The 25,001-nt window shown below is 37.1% G+C and overlaps 3 protein-coding genes across 8 annotated transcripts in view; all 3 read left to right on the plus strand.

Annotated features, from left to right (window-relative positions):
- The first annotated feature begins 349 nt into the window (after nucleotides 1–349).
- Nucleotides 350–6,368, plus strand: mocos (molybdenum cofactor sulfurase). Of its 2 annotated transcripts, none has more exons than XM_057342012.1 (15): nucleotides 350–495; nucleotides 840–929; nucleotides 1,450–1,516; nucleotides 1,616–2,263; nucleotides 2,347–2,423; nucleotides 2,515–2,714; nucleotides 2,922–3,038; nucleotides 3,156–3,554; nucleotides 3,680–3,842; nucleotides 4,228–4,312; nucleotides 4,484–4,608; nucleotides 5,130–5,229; nucleotides 5,449–5,590; nucleotides 5,678–5,782; nucleotides 5,895–6,368. In XM_057342012.1, the coding sequence occupies exons 1-15, from the start codon at nucleotides 366–368 to the stop codon at nucleotides 6,009–6,011; spliced, it is 2,565 nt and encodes an 854-aa protein (XP_057197995.1). In that variant the 5' UTR covers nucleotides 350–365; the 3' UTR covers nucleotides 6,012–6,368. The 2 variants fall into 2 exon arrangements, with proteins under 2 accessions (XP_057197995.1, XP_057197994.1); XM_057342011.1 differs by having other exon boundaries at nucleotides 5,127–5,229; nucleotides 5,895–6,367.
- A 456-nt stretch (nucleotides 6,369–6,824) lies between these two features.
- On the plus strand, nucleotides 6,825–19,753 carry anxa11a (annexin A11a). 3 transcript variants are annotated; one of them, XM_057342287.1, is made up of 15 exons: nucleotides 6,833–6,965; nucleotides 10,510–10,770; nucleotides 12,555–12,649; nucleotides 13,770–14,096; nucleotides 14,170–14,257; nucleotides 14,508–14,602; nucleotides 15,602–15,715; nucleotides 16,218–16,308; nucleotides 16,457–16,536; nucleotides 16,620–16,676; nucleotides 17,485–17,578; nucleotides 17,749–17,844; nucleotides 18,254–18,312; nucleotides 18,852–18,974; nucleotides 19,090–19,753. In XM_057342287.1, exons 2-15 carry the CDS (start codon nucleotides 10,518–10,520, stop codon nucleotides 19,147–19,149), a joined length of 1,632 nt encoding a protein of 543 aa, XP_057198270.1. In that variant the 5' UTR covers nucleotides 6,833–6,965; nucleotides 10,510–10,517; the 3' UTR covers nucleotides 19,150–19,753. The 3 variants fall into 3 exon arrangements, with proteins under 3 accessions (XP_057198272.1, XP_057198270.1, XP_057198271.1); XM_057342288.1 differs by having other exon boundaries at nucleotides 13,908–14,096; XM_057342289.1 differs by lacking the exons at nucleotides 18,254–18,312; nucleotides 18,852–18,974; nucleotides 19,090–19,753 and adding an exon at nucleotides 17,954–17,973 and having other exon boundaries at nucleotides 6,825–6,965.
- A 3,308-nt stretch (nucleotides 19,754–23,061) lies between these two features.
- dlg5a (discs, large homolog 5a (Drosophila)) overlaps nucleotides 23,062–25,001 on the plus strand; it is a 67,362-nt gene continuing 65,422 nt past the window's right edge. For all 3 annotated transcript variants that reach the window (XM_057341744.1, XM_057341746.1, XM_057341745.1), the window contains exon 1: nucleotides 23,062–23,799. In XM_057341744.1, the coding sequence (XP_057197727.1) occupies nucleotides 23,502–23,799 (298 nt within the window). In that variant the 5' untranslated portion in view covers nucleotides 23,062–23,501. The remainder of the gene's footprint in view (nucleotides 23,800–25,001) is intronic.

The raw sequence follows: 25,001 nt of genomic DNA on the forward strand, positions 1-25,001 counted from the left end.
CATGGCACTTTTATTTAGCCTACATAGGCTACAGTCCAAATCATTTAATATTAGCACTACGACATTTACATCCAATGCAATGTACTTCAAACTGTAGTATTTCTATTAACACATTTCTGTAGCTTTTCATTAGTGGTATATGTTTTACATTTTCTCCATCAACTTTTTTCCATTTTGACAGAAACAAGGTTAACTGTTTAAAAATCCCTGGGGTTAAAAATGTCTTTTAAAGTCATGCGGTCTCAATGATAGTCTCCAGTCACGCACCAGCTGGACTTTGTTCTCGTTTTCAAACAGTTACATCAGTTGGTCATGGTGAGATGTGAATAAAATTCTCGAAAGAGGGAGCTCTTGTCTTTTCTGACATGAGAGATATGGAGAATCCGTCTCTGCGGGACTTATGCAGCTTTGAGACCTTTAGCACGTCCTGGAAACATTATGGTTACGGCGGTGATCAACAAGAGCTGATCGATCGGGAATTTAAAAGAATCAAAGGTAAACCTTTAAAAGGCATTAACCTTTCTTCCCTTAGCAACTTTGAAGCCAGCTTTTGACATGAATTAAAGTGTTTGTAGGCTTTATTTTCAAAACGTTAACAGTACGACTACATATAAGACCTAATAAGCGGTTTGTAGTAAGTATTTTTGAGTGAAACATGTGCTACAGTATGCAAAACGGAATGTTTTCTCAAACGTCCAGAAAGAAGCGCGTCGGCCTGTTGTCCTGCATTTTTTCTTTCACTTTATCGGAATTCTTATCATCTGTAGTGAATGCAGCGCCCTCTATTGATTTTAACGAGGTACTACAAGGATCTAATCGTTTTTCGTCTCTCGTTCAAGGTATAACATACCTTGATCATGCCGGGACAACGCTATTCCCTGAATCTCACATTAAAGCATTTCATGAGGATATAGCTAGAAATGTTTATGGTAAGTCATTTTCTCCAATTACCTCTCATAATTGTTTAATGTCCAACTTCGCAAGATGACGTAAAACACTTGTCCAGAAGCACTTCCTGTTTCAGTTTTTATCTATTTATTATTAATGTGTTTTAATCGTATGTCGTCGCTGTCATTCTGGATGTCCAAATTGGCTATTTTTCAAAAAAAAAAAAAAAAAAATAAAAAAAAAAATTTAAAAAAAAAAAAAAAAATTTTAAAAAATTTTTTTTGGTTCGATATTTGCAAAACCCATTCACAAACACAAAGGGTGACTAATAATAATGATGATTTTTTGCAAAAAAAAAAAAATGGAGATATGAGGTTTCATAAGGACAGCAGCAATAAATATTAAAGACATTCGTTTAACATTTTGATTCAGTTATAATTGTGTTGGTTGTATTCTGTTGAAACGCCTGCACCAGCGTTGTTTACGTCTTTCGAAGTGGTCTATATTATAACCCATTTTGCAATGCAAACTTTAGATCTTAACATGACTTTTTCTTTTGAGGCAATCCTCACAGTCACAATCCCAGCAGCAGACTAACACATGACACAGTTGAAAGTGTCAGATACAGGTAAGCGCACTATGTGCTTTTTAACCCTTGATTACATTGAAATAATTTATTTGTTGCATTTTTTAAGAATGAATATGATTTATTTCTCTTTGTAATAAGGGTCCTGGAACATTTTAACACAACTCCAGATGAATACTCGGTGATATTCACGTCTGGATGTACCGCAGCACTGAAACTAGTGGCTGACTCCTTCCCCTGGAAATCTGCATCGACTGATGGGCCTGGAAGTCTGTTTTGTTACCTCACCGACAACCACACGTCTGTGGTCGGCATTCGTGGCGCGACTGCTCTTCAAGGGGTTGCCGTAGTTCCCGTTCAGCCTCATGAAGTGGAAGCAAAAGCCACAATAAGGAAATCGACAAATGAAGAACAGGGGAGCTCCACCCCTAATCTTTTCTGCTATCCGGCCCAGAGTAACTTCTCCGGCAGGAAATATCCCCTGAGATATGTGAAAGGAATTCAATCTCAACAGCTCTATCCAGCATGTGAGCACGGCGGTCGATGGTTTGTTCTTCTCGATGCTGCTTGTTTTGTAGGCTGCTCACCTTTGGACCTCAGCAAGCATCCTGCCGACTTCGTGCCGATATCTTTCTACAAAATGTTCGGCTTTCCGACTGGACTCGGAGCCTTGCTGGTTAGGAATGAAACAGCTGAGATCTTGAGAAAGAGTTACTTTGGTGGAGGAACAGCAGCAGCGTATCTTGTGAATGAGAAGTATTTTGTACCAAGGCCAAATGTTGTTAGCAGGTAATTTATGAGAAATTGCTGGAAAGCAGCCTGGTTGTCGCAGTTTGTTTAATGTGTAATCATCTGTTTCCCAATTTCATCAGGTTTGAGGACGGCACAATTGCCTTCCTTGACATCATTTCCCTTCATCATGGTTTTGAGACACTTAAAAAGCTTACAGGTTCATAAATTTATGGTTTATCTCCGTGAAACGGTTACACCATATATTCTAGCTTCGACCTGCATTAAAAGTGGATGTTTTTGGGTTTTAGGAAGCATGCTCAACATTCAGCTTCACACGTTTGGTTTGGCACGCTACACCTATACTGTGCTCTCATGTCTGCGTCATAGCAATGGCAAACCCGTGATGCAGATTCACTGTGATAATGAGTTTCAGAATATTGTCGAACAGGGTGCAATCCTCAATTTTAGTCTGCTGGACTGCCATGGACGAACTGTTGGATATTCTCAGGTCAGTGTCCATCTCTCCCATATTTATATCACGAGCTGTAATGAGAAAGCAAACCAGCACAATATATTAATAAAGATACGTACTTCATTTAATTTTATTATAAAATATCAAATCGCTTCTAACAGTGATTTGTGGAGATGCCACCATATGTCTATAGAATAGATCTAGAAGAATTAGAAAATGTCGACCGCTTTTGTTTTGCATCAGGTGGACAAAATGGCCAGTCTTTTCAACATTCATGTTCGCACAGGCTGTTTCTGCAACACAGGCATATGTCAACATTATCTGGCTATCAGCAACCACGATGTAAAGACTAACTTACAGGTATATAGTCGTAAACAGAACGTAAAGAAAGTAAAAATAAAACGCTCATGTTGCTTGACAAAGCCTTTTAAATGTAATCTAGTTTACACTGAATAGTCGTTTTTGGTTCCTTTCAAGGCTGGTCACGTGTGTGGAGACAACATCGATGTAGTTGAGGGACGTCCCACAGGGTCCATCCGTGTGTCTTTTGGATACATGTCCAGTTTTGAGGATTGTCAGAACTTTCTTCGGTTTATTGCGAACTGTTTTGTGGACAAGCCATTTACACTAGACCAAGAGAGACTGGGAAGACTGATGACATCAGCACCAGTAGATATAACAGCATCATCCCAATCGTTTCACCCAACGCCAATAACATATGGGAAAGCAGGACATGAGAATGGCCAAGTTATCGGCCAGTCTGTCAGAGAAGTGCCATCTGAAGAGGATGTGTCCAAAGAAAGAAAGAAGAACGGCAGTACCCATACGCTAACTAATCTCTTCATCTATCCTGTCAAATCATGTGCCTCATTTGAGGTAAGAAAAGCACACACCTGTTTTTACGCTTGTGTTGTTTAACCAACGAAAGAATGATAAGCTCTTTCATTTAATGATGTTAGTTGACATGTGCACTACTTCTGTTATTGTGATTGATGTAACAGGTGGCAGAATGGCCACTGGGACCGCAGGGTTTACTGTATGACCGTTTTTGGATGGTTGTGAATGAGAACGGAGTGTGTCTGAGCCAGAAACGAGAGCCGAAACTGTGTCTCATCCAACCTGTCATCTGTCTGGCTTCTAATACACTACAGCTGAAGGTCTCAGGTTAGACATACCGTATTCTGTCCAGCAGTATAACACAAAGCTGTTTATAAAGCTGCGAGAGCATAGCACTAGCAACACCAAGATCATGTGTTTGATGCCCCTAAAACACAAACTGATCAAATGTTTAACTTAAATGCAATGTTCATTGCTTTGGATAAAAAAATCGAACAAAAGTACAACATGTTTGCTTTTAAAGCTTTTAAAATAATAAATGAATCTCATGAAATTGTGATTGATACGGTATATTCATATACTGTATAATCCATATATTCATGTATATTCATTTTTGCTATGTAGGAGGAGTAAAGCTCACAGAAAATTTGAAGAAATTTTGATCAAATGATCAACAGTATTTGTATTAAACAAGGACGTATTACCTCCTTAGGGTTGAAACCAGTTGCTATTCCCTTAGAGCCCAGTGTAAAGAATTCAGGGTTAAGAACATCCCACAGCAAAGTTTGTGGTGACAGGTATGAACATAAAATCTATGCCCATTTCTATTGAGCTTTTTATACTGTATAATGATTATTTCATATGACATTATTTAGACACATTACATCTGATGAACTTGTTATATTTACAATAACTTACAGTAGTTACATCTTAAGTAAACCATTTACGTGAATCTCTCTTTGGTGTAGTGTACAGACAGTGGATTGTGGTGAGAAAGTTTCAGCGTGGCTTTCAGAGTTTCTTGGCAAACCTTGTCACCTCATAAGACAGAGTCCTGACTTCTTGCGTGAAATAAAAAATGGCAGACGAAAAGGTAAAAACCAGTCATTATTTTAACTGTATATATCATCTAGCACAACTCATTTGTAGTGAAGCTTTTATTCCATGACATGACATCATGTGTTGTAATATTGTAGTCTAATTTAAAGGACTAGCATTGTTTTTTTGTTCCCGTAGACATTGATAATTATATTCAGTTTCAGGTCTTTTACCAAGAGTGCCTTTACATTTTAGCACGTTAATGCTGTTCTTATTATTTTGCACTTTTGCCCAATGGAAGAAGAATCACAAATGAGGTTTTTCACAATTGTTTCTCTTATCGGTGAAATTAAATGGAAAGCGGATTGCTTCTCAGATTTTCCTCCAAAGTCTGCAATTAGAAGTTAGACGTTTTAATATTTTGCGTCGAATCCTCCCAAAACAATTATCTGAGCTCTGCACATTTGATTATACATTTCTGTACTCTTACTGTAGCAATTGTCTCATTCATTTAACTCTATTACTACTCTGTAATGGGAAGTAATTTAACTTGAATGGTGTCTCTCTCCCCAGCAGGGGACTTTTACCTCACCGCTCTCTCTCTGGTGAACGAGGCTCAGTTTCTGCTCATTAACAGAGCAAGTGTGTCTATTCTACAGCAACACATTGACAACCGGTATACACATACAATGTACTTACAATGGCTACAAATGACAAGTACACTGCCTTATTATGCAGCAAAGTGATTTGACATTATAATCTTTGCTGCCAAGTGTGATTATCTATGGTGCAGTGATTTAAAAATGGTGTTTTTTACGTTTTAATGCATATATGCATTTATGAAGTATAGCCTACTGGATCTGGGTATGTTTTATTAAATTTTGGCATGTTATAGACAGGAGAGTGAGAATAAAGACACATGTTTGGATATGGAGCGTCTTGTTCAGCGTTTCCGGGCAAATCTTGTTATCTCTGGACAGGAGCCTTTTGTAGAGGAGAGCTGGTCCCATCTAACAATAGGAGCCTCGCAGTTTCAGGTGAAAACATATGCTTTTACAGACAGTCTTATAAACAGCAAGAAGATAAAAAAGCGCACATTATATCTGTTTTTTTGTTGTGTTTAGGTGATAGGAAGATGTGGTCGTTGCCAGATGATTGGAGTTGACCAGAAATCAGCAGCTAGGACCCAGGAACCCCTCAGGTCTCTTTCTGAATGCAGAAGTGGAAAGGTCTGTAAAACAAAACTTCTTATTGTTGTTTTTGTTTACAGATTTCTTTGAAAGAAAACATAAAATACATTTTTAATCTGTGTAAAATACTGTTCTTTGTTTTTGTTCTTAGGTGACGTTTGGTGTTTACTTGACTGACCAGTCAACGAGGAACTCCACTGCTGTCCCCGTATTATCTGTAGGGGCTCATGTTATTCCACAGATATCAGAATCTGCTGATAACCTTTAGAACTATTTAGTCAATTTATTTTAATGTATATGCTAACATCAGCGTTTTATTTCATTAAAAATAATTTGTGTCATATATATCATATAGCATACATTTACCTGATCTCTGTTTGTATATTTGATATAAAAATAAATACGATTTTATAATAGTATGATTTTCCTACTATAGTAATCGGATTGAACTATCAAAGAATGGGTCTGAATTCGATGTGGTCATTTTAATTGATGTACTCTGTTTACTAGTTGTCATTTACCTTTGTTAAATCCCGTTTATGAAATCTATGATATAGGTGAATTTCTTTTTTAAATCTTCAATATCACCACACAAGGGTTGTGCCTGTAATATAATGCTTGAAGCTGTTCAATCCAGAAACGCCTTGCCGATTTTTCTGGGGGGGGGGTGGGGGTTGTTTCTGTGTTTTATCTTAAAGCAATTTTCATGCTAAAAATACACACGTCCATCTATGGATGTAATACGTACGCACGGGTGGGTGTGGTTGAGTTTAAGGGCGTGTTCTACTCGGGCAAAGTTCCAAATTTAGACCCACCCAGCTTTTTAGACGAGTGGAATAACCCTTTAGCCTTTTTAATAGTAATTATTTTAATAATCAGAGGCGGAACACACAAATCTGCAAAAAAAAAACGTACAAGTATATACACGGTATCTTATTTTCTTACAGCAGATTTTAAACACAATAAAATGACAAACCTGGTGGATAAAAGTATAGCGTCACTCATCAAACAACGAGTCATCATCATATAAGAAAGAGTCACATGTTCTGTATTCAGTTAAAGATTGTTTTGAGTAATAACAGTCATGGAAACAGTGGAGTGCCTAACGGAAAGTATGAGTCCCACCCACCCGATTTAAATATTACATGCGTGTCACACGAACGCAGAACAGAGGTACACTGTACCTAGGAAGTGACGGACAGCCCAGCCCGTCGCTTATTCTGTAAGTAACTTACTCTTTTCAATCTACATATCTTCTGTTTTTATGTTTTTTTTTTTTATAAAGGTTACGTTTGCTGTTATGTGTCTGCGTGTGTGTTTAATTCCTGAACGTAACGTATACGAACGAGTTATGTTAAGGTCCCGTAGCCTTCCAGCTAGCATTTTCAAAATCTCCACCCTTAGAAGTATGCGCGTTATTTACGTTATATGCTGTGCTAATGCTTATCTCACGTGGTTTATTATCGCATTTGCGAACGCTAATCTTCGCGTATTTTATACATTTGAGGATCTAGCAGTTAAGTTACATTTACAGTTGTGTGCCATTATGTTTATGTCAGTACTTCAGGGGGTGGGAACATGTATTGAGACCATTTTGTTTTTTTACGTGCAGTGCAGTAAGACACAAACAACAACTTTTCAGAATGCCAGTCTGCATAAGCACATAGTTTGGTGCTGAGTTAACCTAAATAGTGCCATTTCATTCAGGCCTCAATAAAAAGGCTGACAAGGCCTATTTGACTAATAGTTATAATGGTTATAATTATTATAACTCTATTATTATTATTATAGAGTTATAATGATTTCTTTACTTATTGTTAAACTGTTGTATACTCTTCTATAAGAAATCTACAATAATAACAGAAACCTTGATAGAAAGTGCAAACTTCAAGACTTTTATGGTGGGTAATTCTCATGAAACGTGTCAAAAACATGTCATGGTCACATTTGGCCCATAAAGAATGAATTAAAAGAATGAATAAGGAAACACATTTTGTTTAAAGTCACCATGAAAACGGAAGTTGCGATTGATTTCTTTTCCGTATGGTGACGTGTGTCCGAGTGAAACGGCTACTGAAATTAGAAACAAATGTTCCCTTTTTGATGGGTTTGTTGTAAGTTGGGCCTGGAGGGGAGGGATAAAAATGCCTGGCCATTGGACAGTCAGTATAGTCCTACCTCTTTTTGTTGCTGAGTCATGTGGTGAAGAGTTGTTGTTGAGAGGTGGAGAGGAGCTTAATGTTTTTGATTAAAGATTACAAGTGCAAATGAATTAAAAAAATAAATAATGGTGTGCACGGATAAATCATTTATAATAATCACTGCAACACTGTGTAAAACACTTTTACAATTTTCCTGTTTGATTGCATGTTGACTTTAAGCTATAGAAAACCATGCATTGTGTATCCATTTTATCACAAAGTATTACTTATTCAGATGTTCTTCATACAGCATTTTGTACAACTTTGGATAAATGAATCAGTCTTAGTAACACAATAGAGAAAGGCAAACATACGTGCAATAACCATTATCCATTTGCACATGTGTACATACAATCTGTTAATGTATATTCTACTATATACTACCCTGTACAATGTCTCTTATATGTTATTATCCCCCATTTTCTGTAAAATAGTCTTTATTTTATATATGCATATTTTAGAATCTTTTAGACTTTAAATCTTATTATATTTGTATAGTCATTGTGTTGAATGTCTGTACTAGAAGCTTCCAACACCAAAGAAAATTCCTTGTGTGTGCAAGCACACTTGGCAATAAAGCTCTTCTGATTCTGATAACAAAACATGTATTTTTGTCACATGTTGAGGTGTGGTGGTGCTTTTATTAAGTGGAGTTCATCTCTACCGGTCTGTTTGTATTTGCCTTACTTAACTTATATACAAGTTAGTTTTATGGTCACTGAAGTGCCATGAGCAGCCACTCCCTCTGTAAGTAAAGATAAGGCCGTATGCATATTTTACTTTCAAATACATTGGTATTAGTTTCCATGGCCACAAACCCTTATATGAATTTATAATGCACATTAAATAACAAATACGCAGCGCTTTATTTGTAGGTTTTAAGTAACTTAATAAGAACAGCATAATAAAGCAGTTCTCTAAGGTTCAATGAACAATATTGTAAAAAGTATTTCATATCTTATGTGTTCCTCTTGTCCTGTGTCATCCATATAACTAATGTACCATTATCTTTCTTTACCGAGAAGAGAATTTACCTAAGACCTCCAAAAGACCTTCAGAAGTCTTAAGCTTTGTTTACATAATGCATTTCGAGGGTTTCCACCAAACGTGAACTCTTCTGAGAAGGGCATTCACTTTGCTGTTAATGTTTGTAGAAAAAATGTCAGGCCTGATTTTGTGTGGCCACTACTTTCCATTACGGGTTTATATATTTGCATTTCAAAGGAAAGGATGAGAAATCTGGGCAGTCATGTTAGAAGGAAAAACTGGGTAAGTTATGGTTTTGAAATGAAATATTTTTGTTAATATGACATTTATTCACATTTATTTGAAATGCAAAACAAACCTCAGCATTATACTGTAGGTTATGTTTTGGTGACCTGAAGCACGGTGGATTTTATGCTTCATTTTTCACCGCCACAGATAAATGTTCCTCAGCTCAGCAGACCGCCATCTCAAGTCAAGTGTTAAACATCTCTGACCAAACCTGCAAAACTATATGAACTCTTGTGTGAAACAACTGCAACCTGTGAAAATCCAGTTTAAGTCATTTTTTTGTTATGATTTACTGTTTTCCAAATAAAACATCCTACATAATGTAAAAAACATTCTGTAAAAATATAACCTTGATATCTTTAATATTGACTTAGTAAAGCCATATTAAATATTGAAATCATAGTGGAATTTATGCATTAAATCAAACTTAATTTTGAGACTTTGGGTTTTCATAGACCGAGTCACATATACTGACTGTTCACATAAGACATGCCTGACATGAGGTTATGTTATAGTTTTGGATTACATCAGGTAAAAATGTCTGTGTAACAACAATCTCTGTATTACCACTTTTACAATGAATGCAGAGTACAATTCAATAGCCTTGTGACTTGATAGAAGAATATCATTTATCAAAAGCATTTAGTAAGTTAGTAAACTACAAGGTATATTACTGTAGTTTACCATATAAAGTATAGCATGATTTAAAGATATAAATAGACTGTATTAATTAAGTGACGTTATAAGATGTATAGCAGTGTGGATGCGTGCTGGGAAGCTCTCTAAGGGAGTGGTTCTCATACTGGGGGCCCCAAGATGGATCTGGGGGCACAGATTTTGTGGCATTTTACAAAATATAGAAATTTATCATAAATTTTATGCGATCAAACATCAGAAAAATAAGACCACCAACCAAAATAATTGATGTTTCAGCATTCTATAACTGAATATGTTTTTGGTTCAATTAAAATTCTAAGTTTAAGATTATAAGTCTTTATTTGGGGGGCCGCAAAGCGATGCACTCTACACAAAGGGGGCCTTACAACAAAAAAGTTTGAGAACCACTGCTCTAAGGGACCATTGACAATTATATTCAAGGTACTTAGGAGCAGAGACAGCAACAAATAGAAACTCAAAGGGTTGTTAGATTTTTAGGCCTAATGGATCTTGGGTATCTCCTAAAAATGTGTTTCATTTCTTTGGCTACATGAATGAACTAAACTGTTCAATGAGCCTTCAACTTCTGATTTGTAATTCAGGCTATTAAACTCTATATAACACTTTTTCCAGACACAACAATGAGCTATCCAGGCTACCCTCCCCAGGCCGGCTATCCTTCCCAGGCTGGTGGATACCCACCTCAGCCAGGGGCATACCCTCCCGCAGCTGGTGGTTACCCTCCCCAACCTGGAATGTACCCCCCGCAGGCGGGTGGATATCCTCCCCAACCTGGTGCTTACCCTGGTCAGCCAGGTGCAGGTGCTTACCCTGGTCAGCCAGGTGCAGGTGCCTACCCTGGTCAGCCAGGGCCCTATCCTACTTTGCCGTCAGGTGAGTCGCTTTACCAGGAAAGGACCTCTGGTGCGTTGTTATCTAGGTAGATGATTTCCATATGTGTGCACTTTACTTCCTTACACTGTACTTCACAGTGCAGTTTACATTTGAAAGGCTTTAAAGAAACAGTTCACCCAAAAATAAACATTCCGTCGTCATTTACTCGCCCTCAAGTTGTTCCAAATCTGTATAAATGTCATTGTTCTGATGAATGCAGAGAAAGATATTTGGAAGAATGCTTGTAAGCAAACAGTTTTTGGCCACTATTGACTACCATATTTCTTTGTAAATGCCTTTGTTCAGTTGAACACAAAAGAATATATTTTGAAGGAAAGCAAACAGGTCTGGAGAACTTTTAACTACCATTGTCATTTTTCCTACTATGGTGGCCAAGAACTGTTTGTTACAAGTATTCATCAAAATAGCTTTCTCTGGGTTCATCAGAACAAAGACATTTATACAGATTTGGAAAAACTCAAGGGTGAGTAAAGGACAGGTTGGCTCGGTTACCGTAGTGATGTGGAATTTTGTGGTGGAGCCACTGGAAAAAGCCAATGGGTGATCGTATAGTGATCATACACTTACTAGTTTTCCAGCTTTGCACTGGTTGTTTGTGTGAGTCACTACAGGGATTTTCTGTTGAGGGGCCCAGTGTTGTGTGTGTGGTGTGTGTCACAGATCACATGGATTACGTATAACATGTCCATTAGGGAGGTGACGTTCACATTGTTGGCTAGTGTGTCACACATTTTCCATAGTCGATTGATTTCGCTATTTTGTTCTACCCAAAATATGTTTTGTGTACAAACAATACACCCAACTACATTGTTTACCAGTATTTTTTGTTTTAGAATAACACTCTTAGGTTTTTGGCTTGTAATTACATTTTTGCTATTTGCATTTTGTTTCCTCAGCATGATATAGAGGATTTTGTGCTGATTATAAATATTGTTAAAAATAGATCAGCGTGTAGCAGGAAGATCTTTTGAAGTGGAGAATAAATATTCATAAGCTTAGCGCAGGCATTTACCTGGCATTTATTATTAGCATAACAAAAAAGGATTGGAGGGTGTTACTGTTTCGTCATATTGTGTCAAAACAGGTTCAGAACAGACATACGTTTTGTGAATGTAGTTACAAGCCAATGCACGGCCCTCTGTGTAGTGCATAGAAGATGAACATTATTTACTTAACAGTTTGTACACAATGCTTCCTGTTTCCTCTATGTACAGTACTTTATTTAAAGTCAACGTGAAATAGCATTTCATATTCATCTGATGTATTTCCAAATGAAACATGAAAATGTAGGGTGGGAATTTATCTATTGGGAATGTATTGGATCGTGAAAAGTGGGTGTTACATATAAGAATGAAACCGTTTAGTTGAATGGGAGTTATTACTTACAGTATATAAGTTATTATTACATTATAAAAATAATATGATTTTTTTTTTAAATGCATGCACAAATGGATTTAGAATGCCACCCACATTATATGTGCACTGTACAAAACAACTATAGGATTTACTTTTTTGTGTGTTAATTTGCGCAAGTTATGCACACATTTTTAAAGTAAATTTTACTTAAAATTGTTTTGTAAAGTTTATTTCACACAGTTTTTAGTAAATTTGACTTATTTTTGTGTCAAGTTTTTGCACACAGTAAAAATGTACTTTAAAAAACTGAGCACAAATAAAAAAGAAGTTTTATAAAGTAAATCTTACTAGTTGTTACTTACAGTGTGGTTTTATTAATTTGTTGGTATTTGAATGTATATTCACAGGGGGTTGGGGTGCTCCCGGTACACCAGGAATGCCTTCTATTGGTTTGAATAATTTGCCGAATCCTGGATTCAATGCCAGCAATCTCCAAGGAATGGTATGTTTCTTTAGTAATGATATAATTCATAATCTGAATTTACATCAATGATGCTCGTTCTTATCATATGCAGGTAATTTGATTTCATGATAAATCAGCATGAAATGTACAGCCCGTGCTAAAGCCGCATCAGATCTTTCCTTGATACGCTTTTAAACAAAATCGTGCTCCTGTGACCGTAACATTATCTCTTTTAATTTATCTGCCATCAGATTTGATCCCGCTCGGTTTACTGATGCAAACACTTCTGTAAAATGTGATTGTGATCAAATGTACAGATAGAAGGAAATGTGAACAAGTGTGGATCCATTGAAGAACTATTGCAACAGCATTTAGCCATATTGCTTGTTTTGTGCAATATGTTACGATATTTTTACTGTAATTTTTGTATTTTCCAAAAGAATGGTTGTGTTTTACTCTCTATTTTGTATATTGTTCTACTTTAAACTGCTCCTGGACAACAGTAAATCAAAGGTTGGCCTTGATGTTTCAGATGGGGTGTTTTTTGTCTGTTTTTTATGATAATGGTGCCTATTTTTTACTTTGGTTAAAAAAGACATACAAATCTTTTACATCTTTAATTTATTATTTGCTGTGATTAAATTGAATCGTGTAAATTTGCAATATAATGCTTATATGCGACTGAACTTTCTAGATTTCAGTATTTCCTTCTAACATTACATCAAACATATTTTGTTTCTATATTTGACCTTTTAGCTGTTTACGGATATTTTTTGAGATAAAGAATATGGTTTTATCAATCATTTGTAAGGTTCACAAAGGGAACCACTCTGACTGTTTCATTGTGTGAATGTTACGCAACAGTTCCTCTGTAACATCATCACGCAATATGGTGAGAGTAGCTTAAGTCAACAGTGTGGCTTTCAACTCAAACATTTCTATCTAAACAGACCTCCCTATGAATGCACACTTGTTCACTATTCGTCTTATCTCCCTTTACTGGCTTTAATCACCTCTTTTCCTGGCCGTGTTGTCATTTCAAGGCTGTTTGTTCATGTTTATATGCCTGCAGCATCAGCTCTTCTGTCCTAATTGTATTAATTGCCACGCTCGCTTTTGCTTTTCCAATTTTTTTGTTGCCCCCATTCTTCCATTACAGGCAAATCAGATCGCCACCTCTGGTGGATTTGCTCCAAATCCTGCCATGTTTCCTCAAGGGCCTGGTGGCTATCCCTCCCCCCAACACGGGGGTCCACCTGCCCCCTCCCCTAACCAGCCCTATGGCATGTACCCTCAGCCAGGAGGTGGCATGCCCCAAAACCCAGGAATGGGCTACCCCGGAGGTCCAGCGCCGGGCCAGCAGATGCCAGGTTACCCAAATGCGCCTTCACCCAATCCGTCCATGCCTAGCTATCCCAGCAACCCCTCACCCAACCCGTCCATGCCAGCGTACGGAGGAGGCACCCCGGCCATTCCAGCTATCAATGTAAGTCGTTTATTTCATTATGTGATTCTGGCCTTTCTTCAGTTGTATTCACCTGACTCGTTTTTATTTGCAGCGTGGATTCAGAGGAACCATCCCAGACTTTCCCGGTGCTGACCCTTTAAAAGAAGCAGATGTGCTCAGGAAAGCCATGAAGGGCTTTGGTTGGTTTGCAGCTTTATTTCCTAAAATGCCAAGTTAATAATTTACCCTCAGGACAAAGAATGTTTTTGTTATTTTGAAGCACATTTCTTGTTCATCTCGTAAAGTTTGATCCCTTTGTGACATTCAAATACTAAAGGTTCTTTTCAACCTTACATAGAATACAGTATGAGCCTTCTAAGAAAATGACTAATTTGTTGATATTATAAGCTTAAATACAGGCTAGTAATTGAAATGCACATGTTTTACCAGGCACGGATGAACAAGCCATCATTAATTTGCTGGGAAGTCGCTCAAACAAGCAGCGTGTGCCACTATTGAGATCATACAAGACTGCTTATGGAAAGGTAATGGAGAGCATTGGAGCTTTTTTTAGTTGCTTGATATTCTGCAGATTCGGTCTGTAGCAGCGGTCTCCCTAGAGCACACTACTGAGACTGAGAGCTTTCTTTAGGGCATAAAGACAATACTAGCTACTATGACCCCGCCCATTAAAGTTACATAGAAGAGGAAATATTCCACACTTAGCTTGTAGAGTGAAACATTTCAAGTCCCCGTGAACGGGAAGTTGTGATCGTTTTCACTTCTGTATTCTGACGCAAATTAGAAAAAATCGTGGGCCTGGCTTGTGTTTTTCACTGCGAATTGATTGGATGTATAAAAACAGCCCCTGCATTTTGAAATGGAACTGGCAGCAGACTGACAGTTGAAGGGGAGGAGTTAACGGATGCTCCGCCCAAGCCGTCTAACTAACTTCAATTGAGATGGATGGTCATTACATGACGGAAGTGCATTTTCAGAGTTTAACTGAAGATTATGAGGGCACATGAATTTTAAAAAGAGAATGACCAACACTGATCAGATATTGACAATAAACACTTTAATATTTGTATGAACAAAATAGGAATTGTCATTTTTTATTTCACTGGGTCTTTTTTTGGAAAGGAAGCGGCGGTGATGGTTAAAGGTCATTTCCTGAAAAGAACATGACAGAGATTGAACAGCATTTTGATGTGTGAGTTGAGAAGATTTGGCAGATTTACCTGAAAAGGCAGTTGTACTCCAACAGGTTTCATGCATAAAAGTGGTTTACGTTTGTAAAAATGAGGCTAAACCTTCTTTTTTCACCCAGTGTTAGAAGCCATATGGTTTAATATTCTACAGTAACACATTTAGCAGCATAGTCACTTTAGTTTCTTTTCCATTCACCTCACTGCAGTGCGTTTACATTTATAGTTTGGGAATCAAGGGTGTGTGCTTACGGAAATTGAATAGTAAATGTAGAAATGCTTCTGTGAAACTTTAAAGTGAGCTGGACTGATCATTCTCATACTCTGTGTTTACAGGACTTGATTAAGGATCTGAAGTCTGAGCTTTCAGGAAACTTTGAGAAGGTGGTGCTGGCCATGTTGATGACTCCAGTACAGCTTGATGCGTATGAGCTCAAAGAAGCCATCAAGGTTTGTCAAAGCACTTTAGTATTATCGATTAGAATGGTATTAAAGACCTTAAAAAATGAATAGTTATATTTTTATTACCTTAGAATGAGCTATTTCTATCTACATACACCGAGGGTCCCCTTACATGGAATTCTCCATGTTATTTCTAAGGGAGCCCTAAACGGACAAACTGCTCTACAGAGCGTTTCATACATTTGTTATCTCCTTAGGCAAAGAAGCGAAAGCATGACGACATCTTAGTTAGTGCTTCGAAAGGGAGGGGTGGAGTGAGCCGTTGGTTGCAATTCAAAGCCTCACCGCTAGATGCCGCTAAATTTAATACACTGGACCTTTAAGCTTGTGTACTCTGAATATTTTGGGGGGGGAAATGATTTACAAAATATTGATAGTCTTGTTTTTGGGTGACTGTCTCTTTAATATGCACAGATAATAGAACAGTCAGTTCATATGTTTTGATATGCAAGTAACACAGGTGTAATCTGCTGAATATGTCACTACACAGGGGGCAGGAACAGACGAGGCCTGTCTAATTGAAATCTTGTCCTCCCGCTCTAATGCAGAGATCCGAGAAATCAATCAAATCTACAAAACTGGTGCGTACTCGAATCATATCGTATTATTCCTTCCTTCAGGCAATTACGGATCTGATTACTTCCCAATCAGACAACTGCTACATGTCATGTGCATTTCAATTGAACAGTAATGTGTAGTGAATTATGATGATCTGTGTTCTTCTTATAGAGTATAAGAAAACACTAGAGGACTCCATCATTGGAGACACATCTGGACACTTCCGAAGACTCCTGGTCGCTCTTGCTCAGGTACACATTGTTTTGTGTGATTTGATTTCAAATTTGTCCTTTTTTTGTGGTGAAATAAAAATGAAGATGTTGTCTTTTTAAAGGGTAACCGAGATGAGCGTGAGACTGTGGATATATCAGTAGCCAAACAGGATGCCCAGGTAACTATTAAATAGGTTTTTTGTATAATCGCATCCAGAATAAAAGATTGTGTTTACATAATATATGTCAGTGTTCTGTGCATATTTATTTTGTATTTATAAACGCATACACATACATGTATACATATTTAGGAAATATTTACATGTATTTATTTTAGTGCTGTCAATCGATTTAAAAAAAATCACACATTTTTCACGATTAATCGCACATAACATTAATGTTTTTAAATATACTTATACATTCTAATAATTTCACATTTAATCTCCAAATCAATGTAGAAACAACAGATTTCTTTAACAACATCATTTTATGAATGAAAGGCAACATTCTGATATTAGTACTGCAACTGATGTCTCCATTAAATTAATTATTTTTTCTTTATTTTAACAATAATTATATAAATGATGATAAACAGATGCTGCGTTAATTGCGTTAAATATTTTAACACGTGAATCTGAAAAAAAATAATCACATGCTTTAAAGCGTTAACGTTGACAGACTATTTATATTTACCAATAATCTAAATTATATATATAAATATATTTTATATTATATGTTTATTAATTTGTATATTTTTCTTAAATATATGCATGTATGTGTATGTTGTTATAAATACAAAATTAATATGCACAGCAGTACACAGACATATATTATGTAAACACAAACATTTATTCTGGATGCGATTAATCACGATTAATCGTTTGACAGCCCTAATTTTAAAATGTGTTTATGATTTAAAATGCGTCTGCAAAATAAATAAATGTAATGATGCTTTTAAGAGTGCTTGATATGCTGTTTGTGCTGCAGAATCTGTATCAAGCCGGGGAAAATAAACTCGGCACAGATGAGTCCCAGTTCAATGCCATCCTGTGTGCTCGGAGCAAAGCTCACCTGAGAGCAGGTATTTATATTCAAGTCACTGTTCCATCTCCTATTTTTAAAGAATTATTAGTCAGTAAATGGTAATCTAGTATTTCATTCTGACACATCCACTGCCTCGAGGAAAAGGATGCAGATTAATAAACATTAGTCAGTGTGTTAAAAGATGTTGTTGTGTGTTTATGTTTACAGTGTTTAATGAGTACCAGCACATGTGTGGTAGAGACATTGAGAAGAGCATTGACAGGGAAATGTCTGGAGATCTCGAGAGTGGCATGGTGGCCGTCGGTAAGCTTTCCGATCCGTCATCTATGATCTTTTGTGATGACATCATCTCCTTTAGACACGTCATAACTGTATTTCTTAACTTGCTTTCTATTCTGCTGGCCCATATAAGAGTAATGCTGTTATAGGGTAAATATGCGGTTACGAGTACCATATCACATACAGTTGTGTGTTGTAACACATACAGTAGTTGACTTGTCTTGCTTGCTGTGTCATAGTGCATGACTCTCTTTTATCGCTCATAAAAAGGTGTGTTGTTTCAATAGGTTTTTCTTTTTAAATTACTTTTGTTTCCAAATGAATGTCTTTGGTTTTTGTGTTCAAGATGTGTCTTGCTTGCTCGGTTGTACACAGCTTAATAGCCGCAGGGTAATTGTGCATGGTGAGTCTAAACATGTTCTTCTGTTTGCAGTGAAATGCATTAAGAACACACCAGCCTACTTCGCCGAGAGACTCTACAAGGCCATGAGGGTAAGACACATGCTTCTCAGCGTGGATGAGATGTACTGACTACAAAGTGACAGTGACTTCATGACATATCACGTCTACTTATGTCAAACATAGGCATGGTTTAGTCATTTGGTTTTAAGGACAATTCGCCAGACTGTGTTGAATTATGCAGCGCCCCCAGGTGGTATGACTGCAATAATTATCATTTGGACAAAATATAATTTCTTTTATAATTATAATTTTGTACCTCTTTAATAAACCTTCGTGCATGGAAGACTTTGAATTTAAATGATTATTTTTACAATATCTTGTATATTCTAGTTTTGCTTTTTACCAATTTCGTGTAGTTATGGATGTATTTACTAGGTCCAATGCAAATGCGTATGACTGAGTGGAATTTGAACCCTTTTCACTTTCACAAATGAAATGTTACCAGTCTGAGTTCTGCTTCCCAATAGGCAGAATAAATTGTACATTGCATTAATTTATGTAAATTAAGTTTTTTTTTCACAAGTGCCTCAAACTTGCATTGTATCATATTTGTTCATCTATATGCATAGGGGGCGGGAACAAAGGATCGAACTCTAATCCGCATCATGGTAAGCCGCTCTGAGGTTGACATGCTGGACATTCGTCAGGAATACATGAAGAATTATGGGAAATCTCTCTATACAGCCATATCTGTGAGTACATGGGTAACAGACCCTCAAATTAAACTCACAAATCAAATTTTTAAAATATAAAAAATATCCATATGTGTAAGCTAAATGTGATAAAATAATGAAATCTGTATTGTAGGGAGACACCTCAGGAGACTATAAAAAGACATTGCTGAAGCTGTGCGGTGGAAGCGATTGAACGCCTGCAGATCTTTATAGGCCACAGAGGACATGAAGCCACACCACGATGTATACACATCTTAAACATTACTTTAATTTGCAATCTATTATGTTCTTGCATGTTTTACCTACTCAGCTTATCTGCTGATATGCTGCACGTTACATTTCATGCTGTTTTATTACTATATTTTTAGTTCAACAGTAGCATATCTCTTTATGTACCTTCTATGCTGAAAACAGTGGCTTAGCCAATTATTGAAATACAGACAAATGACATATATATTTTATATATTATCTTCCAGGTATATTTTCTTTGCAAGATACTAATGGCAAGACTAATTCTGTTTTTATTATTGTGTACCCATCTGAATACCAAATACCAAGTTATTACAATTTACTATTATGTTGAGTAATTTACAGACAGGGGAAAATGTGCCATATATTTTAGGTTTAGTTGTCATGTTAAACAGAAAAATGTGCATTAATTTGTTTGTTTCATATTAAGAAAGCTATATATACTGTATGTAAGGCTTTTATTCAGCAATACACTTTTCATTTTGCTACAATTGTTATGATTGTTAACCAGCTGTTTATTAAGGCAAAAAAGAAAGAAGTCATGATGGTGTTGTCTTTGTTTTATTATTTGTTTCCTCTGTATGGATCCAAACACATATGAAATGCAAATATAAAGTAAATATTGCCTGATAGAAAATAATAGTTATGCCTTTTAATTAAACTGTGATGCACTAATATTAAATCATTAATTTTAATATCCACATATATTTAAAAAATCCTCATCCACCAGAGCACACACTATGGTACACATAGAAAAAAGTTAAAGGAACAGTTCACCCCAAAATTTAAATTCTTAATTTATTCACTTTTGAGTTGTTCCAAATCTGTATAAATTTCAGATACAGATTTGGAACAACTTGAGGGTGATTAAATGATGACAGAATTTTTATTTTTGGGTGAACTGTTCCTTTAAAAAAATGTGTGGAGATGGCACTTGCTAGCTCTGGCTAACATACAGTTTAATGACAAGCTGAAGTTAATAGTTTGTATCTGCTGTTAATATAAATAATAGAAGTACAAAAACGTGTCTCTTGCAATTAGCTGTGTTTACAAAAGATTTTAATAGCTAAGAGCGTTTTATGCTCACTTTGACCAAATCACAGGATATATCCATCATTTGAAGCTCTCTACCTAAGGATTCAGCCTCTTACATTCTGGGTGGTTCATGCGACAGCAAAAATTTAGAAAAAATAACAATGAAGATGCATCTCATGCTATTATTTATTATAAATATGAATATTTATAACATAAAATAATATATTATTAACAGTTTTCTGCATTTTGCTATCAGACCATATGAACACATGGTATTTGTCAACTACCCGGTGGTTTATTTAGCATATTTTGCATTAAGTGGATGCTTGGCTGAAAAGATGTGTCTTTAATCTAGATTTAAATTGGGAGAGTGTGTCTGACCCTCGAATAGTATTGCGAAGGCTATTCCAGAGTTTAGGTGCTACATATGAGGAAAAAAACGTAAATGAAAGCATATACAAACAAATACATATGGTGGTGAAAAGTGTGACGCCCATAGTTGTCTAACACATTATCCCATTTGAAAGCTGATCATTACATATGGTGAAATGTTGTGGTCGAGTAAAAACGAGTGTGTAAAGTTACATTTATAACAGTAGAGGGCGCAATTGCCCTGAGCTTTAAAAATACAACAGCAAAACAGCGCAGCAGCAACAACAACAACAACAAAAAATCAAAGTTTTAGAAATAAAACTAACGTCTTCCAACATTTAGGACATGAAAATAAAACATTGGATGAAAATGCAGAATAAAAACTGATTAATCAGGATTTACAAATATTGAAAGACCAATCAACATATGTCTAACCACAAAAGAAGATCAAAAGCAAACATCTGTTCATATACAATAATCTCCTGTTTAGACTTTTATTGAGTTTTATTCATGCACGGGTTATGAAATGCCTGCAAGGGTGTACAAAACGACTCCATCATAATGATGTTATTCTAAACATAATAAATCACAACAAATAACAGTTTTGTGTGTGCAGAAGAAAAGCAAAAGCTCCACGTCTATCTTGATTTTAGCATCATTTCATATTCAGCCCATTATACTGTATACAGACACATGTGTTATTGAATTGTTGGCTGTTAATAAGCATCAATCTAACTGCCGTGGCCTTGACAACCATCATTTATACTTCATGTGGCAGTGCTGTATAAAACAGCTTCAATTTACTACATCCAATTTGCAATGCCACACAGTTTTTCAGAGGGGAATTGCCTGTTCTGCTTTGCTGACACGTCCCTTCCGAATCCTGTTACCGTCTGTCAGCGGTATTTAAAAGAGTGCCAGTAAAACCAGCAAAGGTTTTCTGTGTATTTACAGAAATAAAATCAATTGCTTATATAAACTGTCTTGAGAATCATATTTGCATGTGCCAGACATGTCTTTTTGTTGGAATTTACCCTTGTCCAAGAAAATGTTTTTATAGTATATTTATGCATGTATTACAAAGTAATACATTTAGCTGATTACTACGCCCCTTTTTGTTAGCATCTATAACTTCACATGCCCCTTGTAACCTCTGAACTGCCCATAACCTTACTCATTTACCCAAAGTAGTCTGAACCACTGCTAATGAGATACATTATCTAATAAAGATGTGTAGACAACAGTCCTTCAACTAGCTATTACTGGTTATAGAATACTAATGTGAACTATTAACATTGAAGAAAGATGTCTAGCGTGAGCTTATATAAGTAATGCAATGCTTCATTTCATTATCCCCATGAAACTTATTAAAGGGAAAGTTCACACAAAATTCTTTTATTTCGTTTCTTTATCATCATGTAATTTCAAGCTCTGTATGACTTTCTTCTGCAGCACACAAATGAAGATATTTTGAATAACGTTGTTAAAGGGATACGAGTGGCTTTTTTCCCACTTAATGATGGTGACGAAAGCACCCGCCCAGAGGAGGCGGTGTTTCTATTGGCTGAAAACGAAAAATGCTGTGTTCGTCACAGGAACTTACTGCGTCATTTGCCGGAAAAACAAGCCTCTCGTTCGCCTGCAGGGGATGTTAGACATTATTGTTAATAGCATTGTCAATATGGATATTTCCCTTAAAAAAAAGCATCGATTCGCTTCAGAAGACGTTTGTTAAGACCACAGAGCCATGTTGAGCCGTTCTTTGATCGATGGATGCACTTTTTGGAGCTTCAAAAAATTGCCCCCCATTCACTCCCCTTCTACCGCTTGGAAGTAAAAGTATACGTGGTATTATAACTCCGACTTCATTATTCTTCAAGAAGAAAGTCACATTCACTTAGGATGCCTTGAGGGTGAGTAAAACAGGGAAATTTTGATTCAAGCCTGAAGTATTCCTTTAACTAAACGACATTGGCCCTCATTGACATGGACACAAAACCACTGAGACATTTCTCAAGATATCTTCTTTTGTGTTCCACAGAAGAAAAGAGTCATATACAGGTTTTGAACGACATGAAGGTGAATACATTTTTTATTTTGGGGTGAGCTATGCATTTAATTATATCACGGTAGTTTGGTATTACGCCACTAGTAATGTTGCAAAACGTTTTTAATAAAACATAATTACATGGTGTTTTCTTATGTTTATTGATATTCTGTTATACACTAAATACATAGTACATATGAACATAAATAATAATAATAAATTGATTGGCACAATCACGAATAGCAGAAATTCTTGTCATGTCATGAGGCATCACGGTTAACCGTAGCCTGTGAATTTTGCCAGAATTTTTGAAAAACCGGTGCACGCCCATTGGAAAAAAACAGGTGTGTCCCAGGGAAAGTCCCCGCCCCTTTTACCTTACATGGACATTGTACGGGAAGTTGATTGACAGCAGGCAGCAGCTGCTGAGATACCGAGACATGGCGGAGCGTACAGTTTGAGAAGGTAACGCCAGAAGAGTTGCGCTACTTGTGCTCACACTCGAGTCCGCACATCGCCAAATAAATGGCCGGGAAGAAACTCTAAACGCAGACCAGCGTGCATTCCTCTGAAAATGGACGAAGTTGCCTTGCGTAGGTGATCCGGAGACATGTATCGCTGTTTAGTGCAGTCAACAGCCTTGGGCGACAAACATGGCTTCTGTGCCTTTCTCATGTTTGTAATGAAAAAGCGCTTTATTGGGCCGACAGATCTCGCTCAGATCCTACAAGTGAGTCGATAGAGAGAAGTTCCTGCCGCATTCGTCGGGTTCGTGTTGGGGAATCGGGTGCACGGGGATTGCGCGGTGCTAGCTAGTTAGCTAGGGAACTGGAGGAACTGCAATGGAGCCCAAGCACAAAGAGTTACTACACCAGTGCCACCAGAACTTACTGGAGTCCATCACGGATCCGGACCCGCTCATAGAGCTGCTGGGGAAATCGGGAACCCTCAGCGACCTGGAGACGCTCGAGCTGGACCAGAACTGCTCCTCGAGCGCGGAGAAAGTGGAGCAGCTCCTGAAGATGCTCGTGAACAAGCAGACCGACCATTTCCTGGAGCTGTGTGTGGCCCTGGAGAAGACATACCCTCACCTGTACTCTGCGATCTTCACTAACGGTGGAGGACCTGCAGAACACTCCGGTAAGACCTTCAGCGAGCTCGTGCATCACTGCGGGTGAACCTGTGTCCATCGTGCATGATGTGGGTTACCACGCACAAGTTACAAAACTGATGTTTGGGGTCCATGAAACTTATTTCTAGACCTGTGCAGTTGCACTATTTATGACATGCATTGTGATTGTAATGAATTGGATGCTGTAGAAAGTAACTGCATTTGGTCACTTGCATGTCTTCGCATTTGCACATATGTCATTTGTAGGCATTGCATTGGTGATGTTGTTATGAGGAGGTTTTCCGTCTCTCCTATCACGAGAGGTCATATCTTTCATTATAAAAAATGTATCTTGCAGTGAATGAATCAAAGCCTTGCATGACAATTTTTAGGTTTGGATCAATAGTAAAGTGTTGGTATTGACCACTGCAGGTTGGAATGTGGTGGATGAAAGTACTATTGATTAATTCGAATGGCAAAGATCACACTGGGTCTTTCAAGTCAACGGTCTTCAGGTTTTATCAGTGATGAGAGTGTGGCATCACGGGTAACGCAAATAAAGATGATTCCATTGGAAATGTGCTTCGGCATGAGTGCTCGTAACAGCGTCGTATAATTTCCATTTAGATTTTCTTCGAACCAAGTGCTTTCCCGGCACACGCCTATGGAACAGGCTATGGGCTGACTTGACTTGTTTCCATGGAAACACACTTGCCAGGGTACCATGGCAAATCGATTTGAACATACATGTGCTGGGTTCATAGACACGTAAGGGTGGTTGGTGGCTCTTTAAAACGGTTTGAGATCATTGGAATTGGATTCCAGCGAGTTACATTTTTTATTTGTGATTGTGCTAGTTTAGGCGTACGAATAGGAGATCTGTGAGAGTCCGATGACTTCAGTTTTGTGTCATTGAGGTAAAGTGTGAGGTGGTGAATGTCCAGTGTGTAAACTTTGAGAAGAACATCTCACTGACAAAGCACATAAAGCAAAACATTTGGTTTGTTTCTTTTTACATGAGCAGCTAAACTGGTAAGCGCATCATATAGCTGTCTGCATACGATATTTGCAGTGTTTCTAAACCCTTTTTTTCTGTTACAGCTCCAGCAATTCAGCCTTAATATCCCTTTATTGACACCATCAATAAAACATGTTTATTTTAACTTGTGTTATTCTGCTTATCACTTATACAATTAATATCATCATTACGTTTTGTCTTTATCCAAGTCAC

This window comes from Triplophysa rosa, linkage group LG9, assembly GCF_024868665.1.
Source record: "Triplophysa rosa linkage group LG9, Trosa_1v2, whole genome shotgun sequence".
Lineage (NCBI taxonomy): Eukaryota > Metazoa > Chordata > Actinopteri > Cypriniformes > Nemacheilidae > Triplophysa > Triplophysa rosa.